At 38.7% G+C, this 24,588-nt stretch overlaps 1 protein-coding gene across 4 annotated transcripts in view; it reads right to left on the bottom strand.

Moving 5' to 3' along the window:
* Positions 1–24,588, bottom strand: part of TSC22D1 (TSC22 domain family member 1) — a 131,185-nt gene that overhangs the window by 18,651 nt on the left and 87,946 nt on the right. Inside the window, exon 1 of one of the 4 annotated variants that reach the window (XM_030565621.1) lies at positions 3,992–4,098. The exons of 2 other annotated variants lie outside the window; for them this stretch is intronic. In XM_030565621.1, the coding sequence (XP_030421481.1) occupies positions 3,992–4,083 (92 nt within the window). In that variant the 5' untranslated portion in view covers positions 4,084–4,098. Of the gene's footprint in view, positions 1–2,946; positions 3,063–3,991; positions 4,099–24,588 lie in introns of those variants that run through there. One more of the 4 variants, XM_030565599.1, reaches the window with a different exon arrangement.

Raw genomic sequence — 24,588 nt, 5'->3', positions numbered from 1 at the left:
CATGTCCCCACCCTGCTCTATATGGAGAAGGGGTAAGTGGGGTGTAGGAGAAGGGTGGACAGGGACACCCTAACATTAGACACCTCCCCCTCCTTACACAGCAAGCAAGAGGCTTGGGGAGCAGCTCCAAGGCAAAGGGCAGGAGCAGCACATGGCAGTGGGGGGAGGGATAGCTGCAATTGATAGCCTGCTGGGCAGTTGCTGCACAGGAAACTTAGGGGAGCGGGGAGCTGATAGGGGGCTGCTGGTCTACCCTGGTTCCAAGCCCCCACTAGCTAGCTGCAACGTCCTGCAAGCAGTGGACAAAGCAGGCAGCTGCCAAACGAGTTTAGAAGGGAGCATGCTCCCTAATTGATCAGCAACGTAACAACATTAACCAGAACTTCAAGTGAGGAGTTACTGTACAGGAGATAATCTTAGATTATCTAATGGTTCCTTCTGGCCTCAAACTATGAATGGAACAAAGGAGAAAGCCTGGAGGGAGGCTGCTATCACTACAAGCAGGATTAAATTTAATTTATTGTTGCAGACAGAAATCTATAGGTATTTATTATTGAACAGCGTTAGAATTGTACACCTAATCTTAACTAGTGATTTCCACTGTTAATTTATTTCCCCCTTTTCTGAAATCAACACATGTAATTCAACTGTTTGGAGCAGCACTTCTCAACCTCAGCAGTTTGCTAACAAAGACTTTTGGCTCAGATTTTATTGTGCATTTATACAACTCCTTTTGTCAGCCCAAAGCATGTCCACCCAGGCATTACAGCAGCCAAATGATGTACACAAGTTGCTGCATGACCATGAGTGAAGGGGAAAATTTATATGACAACATCGGAGCAAACCCCGGCTCATACAAAATGTGTCATGGGCATTTTAACATCCACACACAGCCAGAGATCCTATTAAGGTTGGCTCTTAAAATTCTATGTAGTAAACTGCACAGAACTCAGCCTCTCTCAAAGAGAATGGTTTGAGCCAAACCTGCCTCAATTTCAACTAGTGGCTCCAAGAGACTAAATATTTCAAACCTGCTCCAGAAGCAAGAAACCCTTTTTGCCAGACCTTGGGATACTTTTAAGAATCTCGGGATTGGCTGGGCTGGAGCAATTTTGGGGATTAAGCAATTCACTGTTAAAATTAAATTTGCTGTGCATACACACAGAGTGCATCATTCCCTCATGGCACATTTAATGAGCTTAGCAAAAAGCCTTCTACTCTTCACGCTCAACAGGCAATTTTAAAAACACTCATTCAATCAAATCAACACCAGGCAGTTTTTTTTAGACTAAGGTAATGCGCTGTTCCTCAACAAATATTATTTCCAAACTAAATTGCAACATTAAATCAGCCACGTCAGTAACAGGGCTGTTCAAAAACCATCACAAGAGACCAAATATGGAAAATTTTAGCCCAAAGAATGATTGTTGCACAAAGTTATAATGCCCATTTTCAGATGCTTATAATAGAAAGTGTTTTACAACCTCACCCTTTAATTACAGTGGTCACTGCCAGGAGTTCACAGTAATAAAAATACAGATCTCTTATAGTAAAAAGACCTAGCACATAGAAAAACAGGCTCTAAAATAAATTTTACACATGCAGATTAGCAATTACATACTACTTATATCTATACTGTGTGTGTTCAACAGTGATTGCTTTGCAAGTCATGTCTTCAGTGAAGAGAAAACTGGGTAATGATGAGCCCTTCTAAGCTATACATGGTATTTCAGTGGTGTCCATCTCTTCCAGGTGGGAAATGACACGGTGGCAGCAGCCAATAAAAACTAAGGAAGACAAAGGGTTCTGCTTATTTTGAAACTGGTGAGTAGCATGTCTATTATCCAATCCTAGTTTCCAGAAAAGCATCTAGAGTATAATTATCCAACACGCTTCTATGGGAAATGAAGTAATATGCATATTGTGGTCTGCCCTGCCGTTTATTGCCTCCGATAGGAGCACGAGGCGAGCCAGGGTGCATGTGTGGACCAAGGCACACTACTTTCAAATTCACCGATTCCGGACACATGGTGTTTATGCATAACCCTCAGTGGAATACAATAGGGGACATCACTCAAAGAAGCAGCAAAATAATTAGTAAATAAAAAGAGGTAACCTGTTGAAACAAGGAACACAGTAAAGTACACACAAATCCTGTTTATACAACAGCTGCTGATGGGTGTTTTCATGAGCTGAGGTACTGTATCTAACACAGCATTATGTAAGACTGAATATCGCTTATAACAAAGCTTCAAGTTGCAGGGCAGAAAGGTCAGAAAATCTTTTTTCTCCATGATTAACCCAGAAAAAGAGCAGCAAGCATGTTATGATTGATTCAAACATTGAGAAATATATTCCTAGTTTGGACATATGCAGTAACCCAGGTTGCTGCAATACTCACATATATTGTTTATGAGCAGGGAAGCATCTGTAAACTGTTGTCACGAGCAACGTTTGAAATGAGTTATCAATAATGATTGCTAGCCTTGTTAAGTGCTAAGATACCAACCAGTTCAGTGTAATAGTGTATTTACGTTCAACATTTGAGAATACTTACAAGTCAAACATTTTAAAACAGTTGCTTGCTGAATGAATCTCAATATTTGATAACTATTTTATAGCAGCTTCCCAATGTATAAATCAAGAGGGTTGTGTTTTTGTTTGTTTGAAGACTCCACTCACACTTTAGAGAAAAAGTTTTTCTCTAAAGACATTATTAAAGGCAGTGACATGAAAACACCTTCAAATGGAATGTGTTAAGGTACTATTTTAGTGTTCCTGAATACAATAAAAACAACGAAGTATATTATGTCAGATTTTCTGGGCAAGGCAAAACCAAGACAGCAAGTCAAACCTTTGAAATTTTCATAAGCAAAGAAGCTTTTATTATTTATCCTCTATTTACACTATAATCACACAGCAACTAATACAGAGACTAGGATCCTGAACAAAGGGTATGAAAGTTGCTTTCATATGTGGGGGGAAGGGAGGGCACCAGGGTAGAGTGAGAATCTACCCTCCAACTTCTTCCATCCAGAAAAACCTACATGTCATCACTGGGTCTGTTAAAAAAAACCATACCTATTATTGGTGTTGGGAAATATAAAATGTTATGTTATTACATTTTCCCCGTAAAGGTATTTATTTGCACAAGGCAAATAGCAATTATGCAACATGAAGGAACCAAGGCTTTTCTACTTTCATAAACAATATTACATGTACCTTAATTCAAGCTCTGTAAAAAAATCCCTCCCATTCTTCAAGTTAATACTTGAGATTTTCTTTTTAAATTGGAATCTGATAAAAATCAAAACTTGTAAAGCAAATTAATCCCAAATACGTCATGCAGCTCTGCTCAGGTGGCCAAAGGAGAACAAACATTAAGTGATTTGATGAATATGAAACCACAATTCAAGATCATTTCAATTTGTAACACAGAACAATATAAATAATATATTCAACTTTTTTGTAGGTGTTTGAAGAGAGTAGAAAACAGGCAGTATGTAACTCTGCAAAACTTCTGTTAAAAAAGTCATTTAAAAGGGTACAAAAACATTCTGTAATTAACTCTAAAATTTTAATCTTGTTAAACAGGATTATTCGGTTTTTAAAAAAGTTATGCATTTCAGCAGGGAGTCACCACATTATATACCTGCAATGAATTTATAAAGCACACAACTTTTTAAAAGAAATGTTTCTAAATACACGGATTGCCAACAGTTTCTGATGAAATCAGTTTTAAATTGCAAGATAGATCTAGCTCTTTTCAAAGAGTGGAGATGTTGGTGAAAAAGTAAAATCACTCAGCATAGCAAAGCACTTATCTCTGAATCAGTATCGGGCTTCTCTTTTGAGAAACAGCTTTAATAAACTGACAAGCACCTTAAATTAAGAGTAGCAATATCATTTTTAAACACTCACTCGAACAGTAAGTTTAAGAACTGCTTAAACCACCAAGAATCTTAAAGGAAAATAAAAGCTTTACAAATACCTCTTAAGATGCTGTTCCAACTCCAAGAATAATACTTTCATAGCTGTTCCGTCACAGTTTTGTCCTTGGAGAAATGTCACTTTCATTGACATGACTATTTAGATTATTTAGTATGACTACTGATTATTTCTCACAGAATGAAGCACTGAAGAAACACTTATATTCTTAGCATGAGTAAAATTAGCATTAGCATTCCACTGTTAAATTGTGAGCCCTGAACTCAACACTTTCAAGAATTAAAAAGTTAACGATTATTCCTTTGCTTCTATTCAAAGTTTACTGTGTTTAACAGTGGTTGGGTCATGACCAACAGAAACAAGACAGACAAATGATGTCATCACAGAGCTTGAGATCACATGATGTGCTGTTACATAAAATCAAGCAAGATTAACATCTTGAGAAGTGAAATCCTAATAAACAAACAGCCACAGGTGGTATATCTTCTTTCAACAGTGCACACTTCTCCAATTCTGAAAGTAAGTCACCCTGTGCTCTCCATTTTTTGGAGTACTGTATGCTAATTGTTACATGTTCTCATTATTCTGCTTAAAGAAAATCCACTATCTCATGTTGCTCTCTTACACTAAATTCTGGTAGTTAAATGACAGCAGTAATTAAGCACACAGACAAGTGCCAGCACTGGATTAGCTAGAAAACTTCAGTATGCAGAAAGTGCGTGGGGAAAACAGGGTCTATGTCATGGTGATGACTAGTGACTATAACCTGAAAGTAGGCTCTCTATGGTGTTCCTACTCTTACTAGAATAAAGTAAATCTCCATGATGACAGTGACACTCCCCCTACCAAACTGTTCATGTATATCAGCTCAACACGTTTTACTGATATACAGCACAACCCTGTTTATCCAAGTTTCCATTATCCGGCTCTCCGTAACAACCGAACCACCAGCTTTCTACGGCTGACAGCGGTTGGGGCTTGGGCCAACAGGTGGAGTGTTTTCCCTCCCCCCATTTTAAAATAAAGGATAGAAAGCTCTTTGCCAATTCTCCTGATTATCTCAATGTTTGATTATTCAATCTGGCCCTGGTCCCAATTAGATTGACTAAACAGGGTTCTGCTGTAAATTTAAAGCACATTCAAAAAAAAATCAGCAAGAGGGGGAGGTTGTGTACATTGAGTAAATGACACTGATATTTTCAGTAAACTTTAGTTAATAGTTAATGTTATTTTTTCCCCTCACAAAACGTAAAAACTAAAGATTCTCTGTACAAATGCAAATTCTCCTTTTTTCTGTGGCAAACAGATTTCTAGGATCCCTGAACATCATCCTGCAATGGTTTGACACAGATACATTTTGTGATACTTTACATGGTCATGCATAATACCTCTAGAAAAAAGTTTACAGTACTACAGCTTGTTACAGAAAACAGAATGAATGGCACATGCAACTCATATTTATACTCTGTGCATGAGCTAGAGAATCAGAAATTAGCTTGTTTGTCTGGGAAGTCCAGGACAAGAAACTAAAAGTGGTGCAGGATAGCATACTCAGAGGGCAATGTAATAATCATTTGCAATTCCAGAATAGGTTCCACTGAAGGATTCAAAGCTCTTAATGAATGATAAGGAATTAACCTTACCAATGCTTTCAAGTAATTATTATTCCTTTTTACAAATGAAATTGAGCCCAAATTCACACAGCAGATCAGTGACAAGCTGGAGAACAAAACGTAATTTTTGTGAATCAGAATATTGTGCTTTAATACATATATGTTATGTATTTCCCTCACATGTTTTCCCTATATGGATATATTTGATTACGCCCCACAAACAGGTAACCTCAAACAGGGCACAGCATATTTATTTGTATTACCGTTGGGTCTTCGAAGGCTGTCTGTATGGTTGCTCAGGGGAAAACAGAAGAGTCTGGTCCAGTTTGAAGGATCCACACCAGTTTAGAGAAACTGTTTGACAGCAAAACTAGCATAACAAAATAAATTGGGTTTGCTTGTTTTTTTTGCAGGAGGCAGGTCATGGAATGGACATGAGCAACACATCTCGAACAGATGGACTCTGAGTTCACAGTCTAGCAGCATGCAGTACTGCTCTACCAAAGCTGCATCATCCCAGGCTTGCTGGATAAGCACATAATAGGATGTGATTGTGTGGACAGACAACCAGGTGGCCATCCTACAGATATCCTGGATTGGCACTTGGCCTAGGAAAGCTGCCGAAGAGGCATGCATCCTGGTTGAATTGGTGGCTACAATTGCCGGAGGTGGTATCTTTGCCTGATCATAGCAGCAGTGAATGCAGACAGTGATCCAAGAAGAAATTCTTTGAGCGGACACTGTCTGCCATCACAAACACACACCGTTGACTTGTGGAATGGCTTGATCCTTTCAATGTAGAAGACTAATGCCCTTCTGATGTCTAGGAAATGCAGCTGATGTTTCTCCTCCAACTTATGCAGCTTTGGAAAAAAGTCACATAAGTAAACGTCCTGGCCCATATAAAATGGTGAGACCACCTTGGGCAGGAAGGCTGGGTGTGGCCGCAGCTAGACCTTGTCCTTGTAAAAGACTGTATAGGGGGATTCTGAGGTAAGCTGATATAGAGGGTAGTTCCATAACTGCTTGCCCTTGGATGCCAGGGCCTTAGCCAGCTCTGTCACCTGGCTTGCATCCGTAGTGTCGGCTGTCCTACTTGACCTTTGGCTGCTCTGGCCACTTTGGGCACTGAAGACCCTAAGAGGAGTCAGGGCCAGTTTTCCGGGGTCCCTGGAGTGAAAAATTCCACTCCAGTGGCCCCGAAAAAACTCTCGTGGGGGCCCCTGGAGGGCCCGGGACCTAGGGCAAACTGCCCCACTTGCCCTCTCCTCTGGGCAGCCCTATACATGCATGTCTGTGTTTATTGTGTGTATCTTCTAGACCAGTGGTGGGCAACCTGCAGCCAACATTCAGCCTCATCAAGGCAGTCTGCTGGCAGGCTGCGAGACACTTTGTTTACATTGACCACGCGCAGGCACGGCTGCTCGCAGCTCCCAGTGGCTGCGGTTCACCATTCCCAGCCAACTGGAATTGCATGAAGCGGCGCAGGCCGCAGGGACATGCTAGCGTTGCTTCCCGCAGCTCCCATTGGCCGGGAAGCCACTGGGAGCTGCGGATGGCCGTGCCTGTGGAAGGTCAATGGAAAGAAACTGTCTTACAGCCTGCCAGCAAATTACCCTGACAGGTCGCGTGCCACAGGTTGCCCACCACTGTTCTAGACTAATACATAGCCCTACTTCAATGGGCAACTTTGCATATACATAGACTAATGTATTATCATAATACATATATCTCATACAATGTATTGTATTTTTATAAGACGACAAGTTATTTTTATGTATTTTAATGATACAAAAAATCTGAAAAAACTGAATGCTATTTTTTGTAAAACGCGGGAATTTTTCAGTAAAAATCGATTTAAACTGAAATCAAAGGGGCTTAATTTATCACTTAAATCAGCTTCTGTACTAGATAACTGGAGCATATCTAATAAAAGGTCGGTTTTTAAAATAGACTCCAGAGGCGATCCTAGCAATTACAAGCCAGTAAGCCTAACTTCAGTACTGGGCAAATTCGGTGTAACTACAGTAAAGAACAGAATGATCAGACATGTAGATGAACACGATCTGTTGGGGAGAGTCAGCATTTGTAAAGAGAAATCACATCTTACCAATCTGGAAAATGGGGCAAACAGTGAGGTGGCAAAGTTTGCAGACAATACAAAATTAGTCAAAATAGCTGAGTCCATAGCAGACTGAGAAAAGTTACAAAGGGATCTCACAAAATTGGGTGAGTAAGCAAGAAAATGGCAGATGAAATTCGGTGTTGACAAATGCAAAGTAAGGCATATTGGAAAACAATCCCAACTATACATACAAAATGATGGGCGTCTAAATTAGCTGTTACCACTCAAGAAATCTCTTGGGAGTCACTATGGGTAATTCCTTGAAAACATCCAGTCAGTGTGCAGTGGCAGTTAAAGCTAAGAGAATGTTAGGAAAGTGATTGATAAGACAGTAAATATCACGCCACTATATAAATCCATGGTACATCTACAGTTTGAATACTGCATGCAGTTCTGGTTCCTCTGTGTCAAAAAATCTATTAGAACTGCAAAAGGTACAGAAAAGGGCAACAAAAATGATTAACAGCATGGAACAGTTTCTGAATGAAGAGAAATTAAAAAGATTGGGACTGTTCAGCGTGGAAGAGAGATAAGGGGAGGCCTATGATAGAGGTCTATAAAATCTTGACTGATGTGGAGAAAGAATACAGAGGTTTTATTTACCCCTTCACATAACACAAGAACCTGGGAGCACTCAATGAAATTAATAGGCAGCAGGTTTAAAACAAACAGAAGTACTTCTTCATACAACACACAGTCACCATGTGTAACTCATTGCCAGGAGATGTTGCAAAGTGAAACTGGGTTAAAAAAAAATTAGATAAACTCCTGGAGGATAGGTCCATCAATGATTATTGACTATTGACTATTAGTCAAGATGGTCAGGGATGCAACACCATGCTCTGCATATCCCATAGCCTCTGACTGCCAACTGTTGGCGCTGAGTGATAGGGGATGGATTACTTGATGGTATCTATCCCTTTGATTGGGCTGTGGCCATAGTCCATAAAATGTTGTCAAGTGAGCTTTTCTTCCCTCTATCCCACCTTTATATTAGAGAGAGGAAATGTCTCTGCTACTTAATTTTGATTTTACATATTCCAGGCTGCAACAAGGATCCAAAGAGTGGGAGCAGGGACTAGGATTGTCTTTGCTACTCTACCCCTCTCCTCAGTGTTCTATCTGTTGTAATGGAGGTGAGCTGGAGGGGACACTAGCTACTGAGCCAGCCTATAGCTTTTCCAGAAGGTTGATAAGAAAATTCTTTGGGCAACACTTCACAAGCGTCCTACTTGCCTGGGTGAATACATTTTACAAGCCTTGGATAAAACGTGCTTATTTAACATCTATGAAGTTGGCAGCCTTTTTACTGTGTCCCTTTAAAAGAAGGTTTCCATCCTTTTGGATAAAGCACATAGCTTATAATTTAAACAGACTTATCAAGGTAGTGACGTAGGCATTGCTGGCACTGGTATCCTTGGCCTCCAGAGTTAACACTCCATGGAGATAAATGGGGTGTCACACTCAGATCTACTGTCTCATTTTGTCTGACAGACAGTATTTCACCAACCCAAACACAGCTCTCTTCACAGTCAGGAGGGCTAGAACTGGTCTATAAATGAAAACTTACATTTTGCAGGAGACACTAAAGGCTTTAGAGGGGTCCTAAATCTGTGCTAAAAACAAGCAACTTCTGATCTTGCTATTTCAATCCTTATAATTCTCGCTGCTGATGTTAACTAGATCCATTACAGTCAGCTTGGCAATGAACACTTAACAGACATGTTATAGGGAGATTTATTGCACGTATTCCACGGAATGCCCATTACACCACCTCCATACTGAACAGCACTGGGCACTCTGTTCAGGCTCAACAAAATAGTCATACCTCTCCCATGTGGGCACGCGCGCGCACACACACACACTCTATTACCTATCTCCCATCCCCACTTCCAATCACCTCAAACATTTCACCAGCTAATGCTAAACTGGTCTTGAGCAATGCATTTTCTACATGATGTCAATGTGCCTTAATAATTCTGATCCATTACTTTCTAATTTCTGGAATTGTTCTGTGCTCCAGTGGAGTCTATTTTATTTACCCTATACGTCAACTTCATAAAAGTAAAGAGAATAGAAACTGAGAAGGGTTCATTACTTACCATGTTGGGACTGACTTCAATTTAAATACCCTTAACTGATTAAGGGAGGGCTGCTCTGAGAATAGGATATGGGATTTTTCTTCTGAACATTCTCATAAGTTTCCCAATTCCAGTTGCAATGTGTGTTCAAGTAATTAAAATTATTGCTCAGTGCTGGGGTTCTCTACACTCAGTTACGTGAAGGTCAACAACTTACAGGTAATGGAAACCGAGAAGAAATCTTAAATCAGCCGGGTTGGTTAAGTGATGGAACATTTTTTACTGCTTTGAAAAACAGCCTCTAGCTACAACTGAAAATGCCTCAAGTACAAGGATCTTCTTTCTTCCCCTGTCAGATTAAAGAATTCATCACCAAGCTATGTTTTTCCTCTTTTGTCCCGAACCATTCTGGCTGTTATATAAAGTGACAGATTGCACACAGATGAATTACCACTGTGGGTACACTAGGATGTCAGATATAGGCAAGTTAGCCTTGAACAATACAAAAACAAGATTTAGTGCATGGTAGCGTCAGGGTACCTAATGTTTTTTAATTTATTTTCCTCAGTGGATGTCAGATCTTAAGACTAGATATGGTGGTTCAAGATGTAACATCCTCTGTACACAAGAGTTTTGCTTTTTGCAAAAATTGGCATTTGACTAGGGAAGTTTACTGTTTGCGTCAATCTCAGTAAAATTAACAGTTCAAGCATGAATTCCTGAGTGTGTTACATATCACTGAGTTAGCTGCAGTACCCATGTGCAGTAAACACTTTTAGATAACAATCACTAGCAGGTTTCACTTCATGTACTACAGACCAATATGTCTGTTTGAGACATTCAGACATTACCATATTGAAAAGCATGAAGTGGAAGGCAAGCTAATTTTCCTTCTAAAGAAATAAGATTAAAGCCTTTTAATAAAACATCAGTTTTCATGTAAAGCAACAAATTAATGATGAATGAAAAATTCTGTTGCAAATATCAGCACTTTAAGAGACAGAAAACTTTAAAACAAACCACGTGAGCCCTTTTGGTGGTTCTTAACTGTATAAAAACAATCCTTAATATTTAGCTTTAAACTTCTTATTAACAAAACATATGATTTGGGACTGATATCCACCAATAAACCATAATCATTTAGAATCCCAAAAGCACGTTTTGCAATTATGCACTGTGACAGGTGTCCAAACACTATTTCTTTAAAAAGTCTAGCAAGCTTAAATTATTGCTTATTCTCTCAGGAAATGCAATACATTGAACATTTAATCCATGGTATGTCTCCACATTTTAGTATTCCTTGATATTTTAGTTTTAATTTTATTACAAAGTGAAATCTGCAAGATGGACTTGAACAGATTTTTTCAGAATTCTGATATTCAAATGCAGCTTCATAAGACATTCATTTCAACTAAGCCATGAAATGATCCATGCTCTGAGGATTGAACCAAGTAAATGAAGGGAGAAAGGAAGGAAGAAACAAAGATAGAAAAACCAAGATGAATCCTGCCCATAACTGCTTTATAGATCATAACCAGGATACTGTAATTGAAACCAGCATAGAGATGCCAAAGCAGAGAGCATGTCTTAAATACCTGTTTCATTCTTAGTGCTAGTACTTTTCTTTAAACCAACACATCAAAAAACAAAACAAAAACACCCAACTCCACTTGAACTTTTGCTCCCCCCCCATTTTCAATCAATATTTGAGTCTTCAGTTACAGAACAGATCTGTGTTTCAATCCAGCATTAGAACCAACAAAACAAAAAAGAGATATTACTTAGTCTCCCTTGTATCCCTTAGGCATACAACTCTGCTCATTCTCTTCATTTCTCTACTCCTCATTTCCAAAAACGTGGATAGCCAAATCTAAAAGGTAAGAAAACTTTCAGCTAAATAAGCATTAAAAATTTACATACATCCTGTTTAATTTTAAATTTCTTTCTTGGCTGCTGCTGATTACAGATGTTTGCAAAATGTGAGATATGTCTTACTTACAAATCTTGTTGAAGCTTAAAAGTCAGTAATGCCAAACCATCCTGAACTTGGTCAGAAGTCTGGATGGCTCATTTGGAATGAACTGGATACTGTCCATTAACTTTGTGGCTAAACCACCAAATAATGAATTATAATAAACCTCGCCATTAAAAAATACATGAATCAGTTTCTAGGTCAGATCCGAAACAGTCCCTACGACCTTACAATTTTGCAAAACACACTTGTAACCAACTGTAATCAAGATAAAATTACCACATAAAGCAAATCCCACTGAGGTACCAAAGTTGAAGTTTTGTGAATGCTTTAAATTCCATCAGTATAACTAGCAAAACCTGTACCACAACATTCATGAATGCAAGACAAGACAGACAGGAATAACTGAAATTACAAATAAAATCTATTCATCTGTTTGAGGTACAATAGCATGAAAAAAAATTCACCCCCCCCGATACTCTGCCTCCTCAAACCCTCCTGCCCCACCCCCAAAATAAGGAAAATTTATAAACAGAAATTAAGAAATTCTGAACCCTCTCATCCATTAAAACATTCCTAGATTTAAAAAAAAAACAAAACAAACAAACTGTGGGACTATGTTTAAGATTCTAACAAACCAACCTTAACTCTGCTCACTTTCCACCTACAGGTAAGACCTTTATCCTAGCTGCCCTATCCTAAAAGAAAATTCTCTTCCTTAGTCATAGCACCTGTGAAATCTGAGCAACGGAACTAATTAACCTGGATTAGCACAGCACAACAACAGAGTTAGGCATTTCTTCTTACAAGGGACAGCGGGATTTGAGCCAATTTGAGCATACACAGTTAGATCAGAAAGGAACAAAGATTATTTGTGTTTTTAATTTTTCCTCACCATATTCACAGTGAGATCTGAGTTGTGTTTAGGAGGTTATGACCAGTTGCCCCCAGTTTAGGGGGTTAGGACCAGAGTACAAGATGGACCCCTGTTACATGCTGACTAAAGTCAGCAGAGACACACTAGGCTCCATTATGACAAGATTTAGAGTGGTTTCCCTTTCAGAGGGTCTAGCCACACCACACTTACACAAGCAGTAGTTACACTTCTTACTCAGGAAACTTCCTTTGACATTAGCCCTCAGCCCAAGCCTTGCGAGCATGAGACAGCTGGCATGGGAGAGCCGCGGGTGTCTAAATGTAGTGTAGATATACTCAGAGTACAGGCATATTTAATTTCCCTCAATGGAGAGGTTTAATTTTTTTAAATACTCATGAAAATATGAATATATCCTTAAAATAAGATGTTAATTAAAATGATAATTTTTTAAAATTAAAAACAAAAACTTTGTTTCTTGTTTGACTTCCTCCTTTGCTCAGCAGCAAAATCAGGAGTGAGACCCATGAATGGAAGTAGGATTGTACTGATATCAAGGTGATCACCTAGCAAGGGTTAAAGATAAGTCAGTGGAGTTAAGCTGAACCTGCAAGGGATGTGGTCCAGGGTGTCCATGCTGATAGAACTAACAATCAGGAGCCATTCACCACAAGATATCTGCCCACTAGCAGGATCATGTGGGCTGGATGAAGCAGCTCTTTCAGTGAGTTTATTCCTTCCTCTAAGAGAAGTTCCAAAGGATAACATGATAGGAAACTGCTCATCTTTCCCAAAGCTCCTCATAATTATGGGACCTTGCAGAACCATATATATCTATGACACTGCACAGGGTGGACAAAAATCAATGATTAAAAAAAATCGGATATTTATTTAAATTGATTTTTTTGATAAAATGATTTTTGAGGAAAAACCTAAAGAGTTTTAATCAAGATACATTATAGTTCGAAGAGATCATCACGGAATAGGGATTATAAATTCTATAGTATGAGAATATATTCATGTAATGTTTAAGAAAAGTTTTGTAAATGAGTTCCAATAGTTCATTGATTAGGGACCCAATCTTATGGAATTCCACAGGCTTCTGTGTAGATTATTTAGGTCAATCTTTCTATCTACCCAATGGGATTCAGGGCTCAGTTCAGAAGATACCATCAGAGATACTTAGTTTTGCAGTTCTCAAACTGTGGATGTGTGTTTCCAGAGGCAACATGCTTGTTAACAGCAAAAATGTTTTAAAATAAATAAAATAAAGGTGAGAAATAATAAGCCTTAACTCTATTGCCCCTCTGCAGGTTTGTGCACACAGAGTCAATCCCTTACCTCTCAAAAAGTTTCAAAAAGTTCAATGAATAGAAAATTATTGGGGATGGAATAGATCTGGACAAGGAGAAAAAGCCTGGAGTTAAATGCGAAAAGTGAGGGACATTTATAATATTATAACAAAAACAAGCATATGTTTTCTGTTGAAGAAAAAAATCCAGACTACTTAATGTTGTTGTTTAGTTAAATAAAACAATTTAAATGTGTGTCTGGTGATGTTCTCCTCCTAATGCAGCATGGCAAGAAAATCCTCCAAAAATTAATGATTAACCTGTTGAATTCAAGATAGCTCATCTCCCAATGACTTCATAAATATCTGCTTCAATTACCTTTGGTAAATGAAATAACCAATCATTCATTTTCTGAGATAGCTGTAAAACTCATCTGAAAAATTTTCAAAATAAATCACTGTTTAAAAATGTATAGCGTGTACCTTCTAAAAATGAAGCCTCCACCTACCTTCGAGTTGTGAAGAATATGTATTAAGGTTATAACAACCAAGAATGGACTTTTATGGAAAAAACCATGATTAAATTGAGTCTTCCTGACTAATGATTTAAATCAAATCCACCCTGCTGCTAAAGCAGCTATTCCCTGTGCTATCAAAAAAGTTATCAGTGTTACCCTTCCTGTTCATGCTAAATGAAACCACTTTGGAAGATTTGTGAGGTTTAAGACTACAGTGTCATCAGTATAGGAGGATATTCAGCTCTATGCCTCCTTTTTCCTTCAGATTTTACAGTTTCAATGTTCTTACCAGTATTTCACAGAGATAACCATCTGGATGAAGATAAACTGCCTGCAACTTGTGCTCACATTGTTATTCAGACCCAGAAGATCCAAAATTTGAATGCTATCTGTAACTGCAGTACCACAAATTCAGACAAGCTAACCTCCTTTTTCATCTCTTTAAAAAACAAGCTAACTAAATACAAATATATTCATTAATGCAACATTACCTTTGAATTTTTACATGCACAAAAACTACAGCAATTGCAACGCTGTACTGGGTGTGTAATATAGCCCCATTTAATCAACGTTTGTCTATACTCCTAAGATTTCAATGCCATGCAAGTCAGTTTTTCAGGCCAAGCAGTATTTAGTTTATTTACCACACCCAGGAATTAATTTTTCACAGCTGGGCTGTGTGTGGCGTGTTACATAAAGGCAAAAATGCCAACACTCCTCTCCCCTTAAAAATTGTTGAATTTACAAGTTTTTGCCAACCATTACTCTGATCACTCTGCTTGTATGTTATATTTCTCCCACTCCCCTCGATCTTGTCCACTTAGTTTGTAAGTTCTGTAGGGACAGAACCATCTCATCTATATATTTGCATGATGTCTAGCACAATGGAGCCCCAGTCTGGCATTTGAGAGCTGATGCATAAACAAACAAACAGATTTCAGGGCTCTGAGGACACTATTAATCAAATATACGGATTTGTTTAGACTCTTTTAGAACATGCAGCAAGGTTGTACGTAATGGCTAGATAAGGAAATAGAAATAATGGGACATAGTCATGTCAATACTGATAAAATAAAGAATATGGATATCATAAAAGGATTTTAAGCATTCACAAATAGAGTCTGAGCCTTCTTCTACAATATGAATGTTCCACCACGAATGTTTCAGCCACATACCCAGATGTGAATTCCTAGGTCCTAATGAATACAGATTTTATTTTTATATCTCTCTACATCCATCTACATTGCATGTGGTTACACAAAATTTATTTCAGAAAGGGAGACATTCACAATCTTCAATTTTTCTGTTCGCTTGTGTAACAAAAGGGGAAGTAGTATCTCCTGTACAGTCAAAGTTTTCTCTGTGAAGGCCCTTGACTCTGATAGTCACTTTCATTCTATCCAAAGGAGGAAAGCCACCTCTTTTTAACCAGGAATTCAGGCCTCAATCTCACAACCCTTCTTCATGAGGCCCGTTCTGTTGAAATCAATGGAACTATGCATGTAATTAAGGGCTACAGGATCAGGACTGGGTTGAGGGATTGCAGGCTGTTATTGTATTTTCTAGAAGTGATGTTGTTTATCTTGTGAGCAGCTGGTTATTAAGGGTTCTGAGCAGTTTTGCTGTATTTACTGGAAATCTTAGTATTACGTCAGAGCATGCACAGCAAATGCACCTGGCTACACTTTTACAAACTGAAAGAAGAGAGTGGAGATGGAGGAGAAAGAGGAAAGAAGGAAAAGAAATGTAAAAAGGGAAGAAAGGGCAGGAGACTAAAGTGGTGAGGGAGAGAAATGAGAGGGAAACAGAGGTGAGAGGGAAGCGGAAACAATGGGGAGAATGGTGGGAAGAAGGAGAGAGAGGCAGAGAACTGAGGGAGAAAAAAATGCACAAGGATAGGTGAAAACAGAGAAGAGTGGTAGGGAGAAAAATGAAAAGTGGAAAGCAAACTCCGCCAAAACATAAAAAAGGGGTGGGAAACAATAGAGAGGAAAGGGAGGAAGGGAGCTGGATATAAACCAGAGTAAGATACAGTTGCAATGCCTTCCGAAGTTAAAGTATCGCTCCCCTGCCTCTGCTGAAAACAATGGGGAACTCGTCCCTTTCCCCCTGACTTAGGGGAGCACTGCTCCCCACTCTTCCTCAGCTGGTGCAGCAAGTGCTCCCCTTCCTGCTTTGATGTCCTTTACTCACTGACTGCCAGAATGTAGCATGACATGACATGGGAAAGAAAAGAGGGTTCATTACAAATACACCACAAATGGGACCTCCTTCCCATAAAGGCTGGAGACTACTTGCACAGGAACTGATCAGAGTGACATTAAGCAGCTCCGGAGGGAGCTTCATGCATTCAGCTGGCCTGAGGCTGCAGTAGCAACGAAGATTTGCCTACCAAAAGGTCAGATGTTGCTGCTTGAAGGATGTCCCTTGTCAGGCAGAAACTATTGCTGCTTGGGAAGGAGAAAGGAGAAGGAAGAGAAACTATGTTCTCAGTATGAATGACCGGCAAAGCCCAAAATTCCCCTTGGCCAGACATTTTAATTCAGTCAGGTGCAGTGACAGCACACTAGGATGAAGGGTTGTGTGCATATAAGAACAAATCTGCACACAAAGTCCCTTTTCTGAAAAGCAAACAGAATCAGTATTGAATGCTGAATATCAAATATATGCCAGTAGGTAAATTAATAACTCAGACCCTTTTATAGCACTAAAGAAACAGTTGTCTCAGAAACGAAACCAACAAGACCTTACCTACATTTAGACCTATTTTCTCGGAACCCTTTGCCACTAGTGCAGCTCCACCACTGTAGCAACAATGAGAGCACCAGAATTAATAGTCATTAGTGACTGCTGTTTTAGCCACCAGGTGACCTGCCTGTTTGGAGCAGCACTGAACAACAAGGTGGTCACAAAGCGGTCTACGCTACCCCTTCCACTATTGCAACTGAATCAGTGGTAGCAATGGCGGGAAGTTTTAAGGAAATGGGTCTAATACAGAGAGCCTAAAAATACAGCAGTAGTTTTAGTCCTCTTTAAAATACATATTGCTCGTTTTAGACTAAGCTAGTTTTGTTCACACGTCGGCTCTAGTCAATAGTGGAAACATTTATTAAGACGACTGCAGAACAGCTCGCTGCAAAATGCATCACAATATATGAGGATTTCCGGTTCCAAATGCCTTTAGAAGTGTCTATACATTTTAAGGTTCAATGGTTTATGAATATCAATTTATCAAGTTATAAAGGTGTAAATTCTCACTCAAGGTGCCTGAATATCAAGAGTATGACTTTCTCCTTCAGTGAACAGTTCAATATCCCACTGCACATCTGTCATGATCACTACTGGACAGGATCATCATGTATATATATGCCAAAGATAAAAGCTGTTCAGCCCCTCAATATTTCAGTAGATTTGGTACTGATAGAAGCTGAACTTTCCATGATTTATTATGAAGACATAAACCAAGCTATAGTACAAATTAAATTATGATTTTTTTTTGAGGAAGCAGTTGGCAGAGGTGTATCTTTTTTATGCTCATATCTATACCTTTCTGGTTTATTAAATATATGTGTAGTCTGTTGTACATTTGGCAATTTATTTTTATCATTTTAGCCTATTTGTCTAAATTAGAAGCATGTGAGAAACTGTCAATAATCTGTCCAGTCAGCACCATTAAATATTTCAGTGTGGATTTGTGGTAACATAGCTCATAATTGCTCATTGCTAATATGTCAAGTTCAAAGTTTTATTTAAAGCAGGTACTGTAAAAGGGTCTACTTTCATAATCTAATAGCATACCAGCAAAAAAAATCAGAGTACTACTTTGGTCCTGTTTACTGTACTATATGAGCACCACTGAATTCGGGAAGTGCTACTTTCCCATTTTACAGTGAATTGAGGCAAGGAGAGAGTAAGTGACCTGCCCAAGGTATCACAGGACATTTGTGGCAAAAGCCAGGACAGCTGACCTAAACATTGTCTTGTTCTCCTTTTACTGCCACCAGTTAAGAAACACTAAGGTGAGGTCTACACTAAAAAGTCAAGTCAACTCAGCTATGTCATCCAGCCATGTCACTCCACACCCCAAAGTGACATAATTAAATCAACGTAATTGCCGGTGTTTACAGCGGTAGGTCAACAGAAGAATTCTGGGGAGGTGGATTAACTACAGTGACAGGGAACCCTCCGGTCACTGTAGTGAGGGTCTACGCTGAAGCACTGTAGCTGTGCTGCTGTAGCAGATTAAGTGTAGACATAGCGTACGTTTTCATCGCCGATTCATTTTTATGAAGTGCCAAAATGCACACCATGAAAACTTAATTTTAAAAACACAAACAGCTCAGAATCAGTTGTTCTCCACGTCAAGACCTGAGCCTGAAGTTGGGCATTTCTCCTGTAAAAGATGTCACAAACATCTTAAGCAGTATAAAGCATTCAGTTTTTTTTTTTTTTTTTAAAAGGTGTTTATGATACATAACTGTTACAAGTTCCTGCTGAAGATCAACTGACTTTTAAAAAGGTGATTTGAAAATTGGCTTGGCAAAAATCCATTAACTTTGGATTTATATACTGAATGCCCCCAAAGGCAAGTCCAAATAGGGACACTGAGTGTACAGCTGATTTTAAAGGATTTTTTCTCCTTTTATATATATTGTCATTAATATTGCTTTCTGTAATTATGAGTATATCACATTTAATTCCAATATAATTAATGGGCAATACGGAGTCAATTTAACTTAATTCACAGCTCAGAGATTTAAAGGTAGTTTACAAATGTGCATGCTCCCCTCTATCTCTCACCTCAAAAATTCCTTTCAGAATTATGTTTTGAATGCCCCATTCTGAGAGAAGCAATCTGCGGGTTTGTAATTTCAAAACATCCTTTGGATACAGAAAAACAAAGGCCATATTGCCACGGATCAGTAGCTTTAAACTCCCTCTCTCGATACATTCTGCTGATGATCTAACATCTGCCACTGAACACCATGGATAATGTATCTTGCCATTAAGGGTTTAATTTTCAGGTCCTTCAGACTATTTACTTAGTTGGAAAAATCTGTACATATTTTAAATGTTTTCAAAAATAGCATTTTTTCTAAACATTTACAAAAAGTACACTTTTCTAAAAATGGCTGTTACTTCTAGATACAGAATCCACTTTTCAGAGTAGTTTCCAATATAAAGCCACCAGCAGAATGTATATTGCGACATTCCTCCAAAAGGAACTGGGCAACCTAGACTTCACAAACCTGAAAAAGCTAAAAACAAAGCCACATACATTCTAGATAATAAATCTGCTGCTTGGATCTCTTATTACGGTTATTTGGGGCATTCAATACAGAATTCCAAGCTGGGGAGTTCTTTTAATATGCATTTGCAGAGGGGAAGAGAGACAATTAAAGGGTCTGAAACTGCAAAAACTTAGGCTATGTCTACACTAGAGAGTTTACAGCCGCACTGATGCAGCTGCACTTCTGTAAGATCTCTTGTGTAGCCGCTCTACGCCAACCAGGGATAGGTCTGCCGTCAACGTAATTAAATCACCCCCAACAAGCGGCGCCTGCCGACATAGCACTGTGCGTCCTACCACTCATTCCAGAATAAACTTGCCACTCAGGGGCGTGTTTTTTTTCCACACCCTTAGATACAGAAGTTTTGCCAACATAAATGGTAGTGTAGACATAGCCTCTCTGGTTATATTACTTACTACTGGATATAATAGCATTGAAGCTAATGGGGCTATTCACGATAGTAAACACTATACTGGTAGTGTCTGTAGATGAGGCTCTAGTTTTACCAAGTTTGTTTCACCTTACTAATACTAAAGTAATAGGAATTCCTTGCAGCTCCTCATATAAATTCATCCCTAAAATACATTTTCCATCAATTTTAAAGGTAATCTGCAAAGGATTTTGAAAGAGTTAGGCTTGTGCATTTTCTTGGTTTATTTTATATGAAGAAGGCCTGATAGCTTTCCTCCACCAAAAGAAGTGTCCCCCAACTTATTTTTTAATTTAAACAATAAAGGATTTAAGACTTGTCTTTTTTTTTTTCAATGTTGCTGAAGGATCTTTGAAGATCTCAGAACATGGACATTATGAGTTCTCAACTTAACTGAAGGGGCAAGATATAAAGTTGCTAACAAACATTCTTTGTCCAAAATGTTAATTCAGCATTCCAGTTTAATAGGTGCTAAACCCCAAAGTGTTGTTAAAAAGGTATCCTCTCTCAATTGGCCGGATCTACACTTCCAAATGTACAGTGTAAAATAGGTTGTAATTATGTTGGTTTGGGGGGTATGAATTTTTTGCTGACAGTTACACTGGGGTAAAGGTGCCTTATGTGGTGCAGTTTATTTCAGTTCTTGAACTGGAATAAACCATACTAGTATAAGCTTTTTAATATCTGTATAATTGCAGCCACACTTGGGGTTGGAGGCAGGGGAGTTGCTGACACTAACTCTACTGGTAGGTAGTAAAGCCCTAAGTCTTTGTGCTCCTTATTTGTGAAGTCATAATTCACCATTTATTTAGGTACCATAAAGTCTTCCCGGGAATACAAGACCTAAATTTCTAATGTTTGGGAGGAGGAAGTGGGGGGAAGATAGAAACAGCCTCTGTCATTTTTCCGAGGTGAGGGTAGAGGAATTGGTAAGCAAGGGAACTTTTAGACCATTTTTCTTTGCAGGTCACCTTTAACAGCCAATTGTGATAATGACGTCAGCATCACATTATGACTGAATGTATCCAGTGTATTATCCATGACTGAACTGTATTGTCTAATTAAAGCCTGTTTGTACACTCTCCAAGCAGAGATTACATTCAATAAATATTGGTAATTAAAGAAGTCTTTACCTGTGTCAAAAGTACATCATGATTGTTGAAGAACAACATTCCAAAAAGGATAAGCAGACACATGGATGAGAAAAAGGGAGAAAGGAGAAGAGAGGGGAAAAAGTAAAAATAAATTATAACTACAATATCTAAGATGCACAACAGCATATACAAATCTAACATTCAGTCCAATGACAACTTAATTACATTTCTATTAAGGTATAAAGAGATAACGGTGACACTGATATACTAATACACAACTAACTGCTTTTTATGAACAAAATAAATCATGCATTTTTCATTAATTAAATTTCAACATAAATACTCTATGATCAGCTAAGGATAACCCTCTGGGATATGCAAATACATTAATCAATTTAAAAAACATCTGCTGGGAATCTTATTTGAAAAAACATGTATGTTGAATACTAAATCAAAGCAAATGCTCCAACAAAATCCACTCATTCCAAACCAAACCAGTGCTACATCTGACTTGAGTATGGTGTTCCTGAGTTTTATTCATAATGGGGGCCACTTCTTAACAGAGAAAGTCTTATGAAAACTACCTCTTGTCTGATCAGGTAATAGCCTTGTGATACATATTGATTACATGGGAAAGTGTTTAGAAAGGAGAAAAGAACCAAACACTGCATATGATTTCCAGCCACTTGCCTTCTCCCTGTATATGATGTCCAGATATCCAGTCCTCTTGTTTTCCTGCTTCTCTGAACATTGCTGCTCTGTTCATGGCTGGCAGCTCCAGTCTCACTAACAAACTATTTCCTCTACTCTTCTTATGTTGCAGTAGCCTCTAAGTAGGGGTTCTCCTAGTTTCCAGCTCCTTTTGGAGTATCCTAAGCTCTTCTTCACAATAAAGAACGTGAGCACTTGTCACAGTATTTGGATACAAGGAGAGCCAGCCCTACGGAGTCAACCAGGTCTTCATGCACTACCAGCGAGCGTTACAGGGGCTATCAGTGGACCACATACCATACTGCTGGTTAATAGAGAATGCCGAGATAAAAACTGCATATTGATACTCAAGACAAACTGATCCTTTGAATTTCAAGCATACTTTAATTCACAAAATCATCTATACAAATTCCAGGCTCTCACACAAACCAAACTTAAAAAACAAAAACTAATTGACCAAATTCAAAAGTTCTAATCCCCTGGCACCAACCCACCCCCTCACTCAGCCACAAACCCCCCCCCCCCCCCAAAACTCTGAAACCGAAATCAATTTCCTATTCTTAACTCATCCACTTCCATTCAGATCAGTCCTTTGTAAAAAAGCTACAATTGGAATATATTGTCAAGTGGCTCTGAAACCTGTTCTAAAAGAAAAAGCTACATGAAGTAGGGAATTTTAACTGCTCTAGACAGAAGCCAAAAACATATTTATGCTTAACTTTTGGAGACGCATCTTGCATCTGGGTCCAGGAAATTGTGAACAAAGAAAAGATACTAAGAGGTTGAAGTTTCTTCATAAAGCTTCGTAGAACATCTCAGGGTTAAGATTAACTTTTTTATGGCATGCTGAAATTCAGTCAAACATTCTCCTTCAAAGTGAGTGTGATAAGAAACATCTTTTAAAAAAATCAGAAGGAACAAAAAGTACAAGAGTTTTGTTGAAAAATAATGGTTTTTTCCAATTAAACCTTGAAAAATGAGAAAAATTTCAGTGAAATAAACCGTTTATTGAATTTTTTTAATGGGGGGAATGGGAGGGGAATCATTTTCTCACCAGCTCTAATTATTGTCTTCACTGTAGTCAGCAACCTTGCACATATAGATGCAAAGCAGCTATCAACATTAAGGATTGAGAAGTCAAGCCCACAAGAGTTACAAAATTCCAAAAGTTAAATCTCTCCCACAACATTAAAACTGTTTCACATTGCATAGCCTGTATATTTGTATCTTGCATACTATACAGACTACTATGACTTGCATTAGACAAATAAAGCAGGAGAAGGTATACAAGTGCACCATACTAGCCTCTGCTCAAATCTATTTGCCTCAGAGGACTATTACAGGACTTCTACAATTGTGTAAACCTTCTCATTTCTGATTTTTTTTCAGGACAGTGGTCATAGAGAGAATTAAGGGAGAGCGTATAGAAACCCTCCCATGCCTGCACCCTCCAAAAAAGTGGAGAAGTGTATTTTGTCATAACTCTAGTCTTCCTTTGCCTCAGAATATAAATACTTGTTCAGAGGACAGAGAAAATGGTTATATGGCCCAAGCATTTCCCAACTCATGAAAGATTTGGCTCCACCACTTACTGATTCCTAACACCATTTGCCAGTGTTTACTACTCCTTGACTCAGCCTATCTATAACTGGGACTTTCCTTCCTGTTAAGAGGCCATACAATGCCTTGTTATCGTCTGCGTTGTCTTGGGCTCTTAACAGGGGAAGGAAGGCCTTTTGCCTAAGCTGTGTCTAGAAAGAATCCTATGTAGGCCAACTACTTCCAAAATGAAGAAGCTGGATTTGGGTACACCAATAAATTAAAGTGCTTCCAGAACCTTGGGAGCAACACTCAAGTCTGCTAATAAGTCAAGTGTTAGGTGAAAGGCCCTTCAAATCCACTTTTTCCATCCTGGAGGTGGACGCCGTCTTAGATTTAAGCAGGAAATCTACTGGTTCCCGAGAGTGAATACAGCATTGAGTATTTATCATTTTAGGTTCCACGCCAACAATTTCAGCCTTTAGAGACTGGATAAATTAGAGGGCCCGGCAGAGGAGACTGTGTCCAAGTTATGAAGGTCCTAACTTATAAGCAAACAGGTATGATCAAAATGGTGACATTTTCATCCTGGATTCTTCTGGTTATCATCAGTAAGTGTGGAAAAGGGAGATATTTATACTCTTTCTACTCCCCTCATACTGCCTCTAGCCAACCATCTCCCTCTCACTTTGTTCAAAAACCCTTTCCTTCTAACTGTACCACCCTCCTCACTCTCTATCCAGCATCTGGTCAACTTCTTTAAATGCAAAATTGATGGGATCCACCCTTTACACTATCCTCCTGTTCCTTTTTCACAATGTCAAATCACCTAGCTAATGACTAGCCTGTGTGACAGTCAGACTTATTTTAAAATATTACCATGATTCAGAACCATTACATTGCACATGCAACTTACCTAGGTACAGAGTGAGGTTATTACTGCTCCTCATTTCCAATCCACTTGTCTCTTATAGTTACTCACATTTTATTTCAAATTAGACTAGCTTCTTTGGGAAGGGACTGTCTTTCCATACATTCATACAGACTAAGAACAACATGACCCTGATCATGATTGCGGCAGTTGGACACCACTGCAGAATA

The sequence above is a fragment of the Gopherus evgoodei genome, chromosome 1 (genome assembly GCF_007399415.2).
Source record: "Gopherus evgoodei ecotype Sinaloan lineage chromosome 1, rGopEvg1_v1.p, whole genome shotgun sequence".
In the NCBI taxonomy this organism is placed as follows: Eukaryota; Metazoa; Chordata; order Testudines; family Testudinidae; genus Gopherus; species Gopherus evgoodei.
Note: the sequence above shows the minus strand (reverse complement) of the source record. Positions and strands in the feature narration are given on the sequence as shown.